The 2,114-nt window shown below is 51.4% G+C and overlaps 1 protein-coding gene across 1 annotated transcript in view; it reads left to right on the top strand.

Moving 5' to 3' along the window:
* The window catches only part of LOC108504879, a gene marked incomplete at its 5' end in the record, with an annotated part of 30,170 nt that overhangs the window by 1,895 nt on the left and 26,161 nt on the right, over positions 1-2,114 (top strand). The window contains 3 exons of the mRNA XM_017830384.1: positions 18-209; positions 1,378-1,439; positions 1,686-1,966. Of these exons, the coding sequence (XP_017685873.1) occupies positions 18-209; positions 1,378-1,439; positions 1,686-1,966 (535 nt within the window). The remainder of the gene's footprint in view (positions 1-17; positions 210-1,377; positions 1,440-1,685; positions 1,967-2,114) is intronic.

Genomic DNA, 2,114 nt, shown 5'->3' with positions numbered 1-2,114 from the left:
CGGCCGACTTCTGCGAGGGCACCTTGCCCTACTCCTACAACCTGTGCGTGGCGGCGCCGCCCCGCGCCACCCCCGAGGCCGCTTGGCCGCCGCCGCCGCTGCCCATCGTGCCCGCGGAGGAGCTTGTGGCCGGGGAGCCCTGCGAGAAGGCGAGTCCGAGCAGCAGCGCCGTCGTGGAACAGCCGCCCGCCGACCCCGACGCACCCCAGGTCAGTAAGCGCACGATTTTTTCCCGCTCTTTGGGATTTATCTAACGGCATGCTTTCTGCAGTGAGCTCTTGGGCTTGGTTTCTCTGCTGGAGCGCTTAGTTCCTTTTTTGTATTTTCCTGAACTGGTGAAAGAATCCTGTCCCCTGTCTTTTTTTTGTAATCTGACTTAGCGAACCTGCACTTTCCGCCTCATCAGTTGCCTTAGGTCTTGGCTGATGGTGTAGTTTTATGTAGTGAAATCGTTTTGGATAAAATGGTATTGACGTGGTTAAGGTCTTCTTTTCATTCATCACACCTTCACTTTCACCTGATAACTTTTTCTAAAAGCCTTTTTTGTTTTAACTATTATGAGTTAAAAAATACAAAGGCAGATGCTTAGTGGAAAATGACATCCGCCAATTCTTTGTGAGCAGATTTGGAAAATGGAATGGAGAATTTTTTTCTTCATGGTTTCTCTTTTTCGAACTCCTATATGCACCTGCTTAGGAGTTGAAAAAAAAAACCAGTTGCGTTTTTTTTGCTATTCCCTCCCTTCTTTTAATGGACGTCGGATGCAGAAATAGAAGCATGAGTACGATGGTTTAGGTTTGTCACATCTTGATTTCTTTGTTTTTATTTTGTGGTTATTTCTCATTTTGAGTTCCCTCATGAATGATAGTTCCGAGGTAGTCTGTTTAAGATAAATCCACTGTGTACCTAGGCGTCCGGTTGGTTCTACGTGGGTTGTTTTGTTATTTTAGTGTTTGTGGGTTTTTTAATGTCTTCTTTTTTGACCACTTTCCCCTATTTTTTATACTTAATCCTGTTGAATTGCGGTTAGCAGTGTCCTGGATAGTAGTTGTTTTGTTTTGTAATGGACTCCCTCACAGAGTGCATACGCTGCCGGGTTACTCTCGAATGGAACACTGAGTCCCAAAGTGTAAGCGCAGCGTGTATTGCATAAGATTACATGACTAATTCCGAAGTGGTGTTTGGAGAAGAGGGAGAAATTAGGAGTGATTCCGAGGAGTCTCCTATGTGCACATGAAAAGTAGCAGAGACCCGAATGCATAGGAGTCACTTAGGAGGACTGCTTTTGAAAGGGGAATTTTGTCGTTGCCTTGTGCTAGTATTGCTTGGAATTTGGGAAAATAATGTGCCCGCTGGCGTTCCATTGGGACGCCGTAGTTCTCGGTGGAAAGGGTGAGAAAAAGCTTCAACCACTACCGCTACAAAATAGCTGTGCAATTGTACGGGGGAAACTGTGCTTCCGTACCGTGGAATAAGAACCGTTATATTACACACGTCATGTTAAGATAATTTTATATCTCTATTATTTCCCAATTCCAGTAACATTTTCACGTGCGGTAAAATACAACAAACCGGGGGGCGTGCTATTTCTGTCTGGTCGTGATCATTTGGAAAAATGATGCAGTGACTGGTAGGAGAAAAGATGAGAGAGGAGATCCCTGCTCGTTCGCGCTCGGTGCGTGCAGTGCCGGGAGGAGGCTGCGGGCGCCGCTGTTGACCGAGAGGAGCGAGAGGAAGGTCGGAGCGCTGCAGCCCCGCCCGCTGCGGCCCGGCTCGATCGCTGGATCACTGCCTGTCAGGATAGGCGGCCGAAAGACCTGCGATCGTCTCCGCGGTGCAGAGCCGCGCTACGGAGAGGCGGCGGGGCCGCAAGAAGCGAGGCGTAAAAGTAGCGGGAGCCTGATCGGCGGTCGGTGGCGGGGATCTGCCGGCGGTGTTGCGGTGCCGGCGGCGCGGCGGCGGAGATGTGCGCGGCGGGGAGGCGCTGGGGCCGGCGGCAGCGAGTGCTGCTGTGGGGCGTCCTGCTGGCGGCCTGGGAGGCGGCGTGGGGGCAGCTGCGCTACTCGGTGCCCGAGGAGATGCCCAAGGGCTCGTTCGTGGGCGACGTGGCCAAG

This window comes from Lepidothrix coronata, unplaced genomic scaffold (genome assembly GCF_001604755.1).
Source record: "Lepidothrix coronata isolate B3197 unplaced genomic scaffold, Lepidothrix_coronata-1.0 Scaffold178, whole genome shotgun sequence".
NCBI lineage: Eukaryota > Metazoa > Chordata > Aves > Passeriformes > Pipridae > Lepidothrix > Lepidothrix coronata.
Note: the sequence above shows the minus strand (reverse complement) of the source record. Positions and strands in the feature narration are given on the sequence as shown.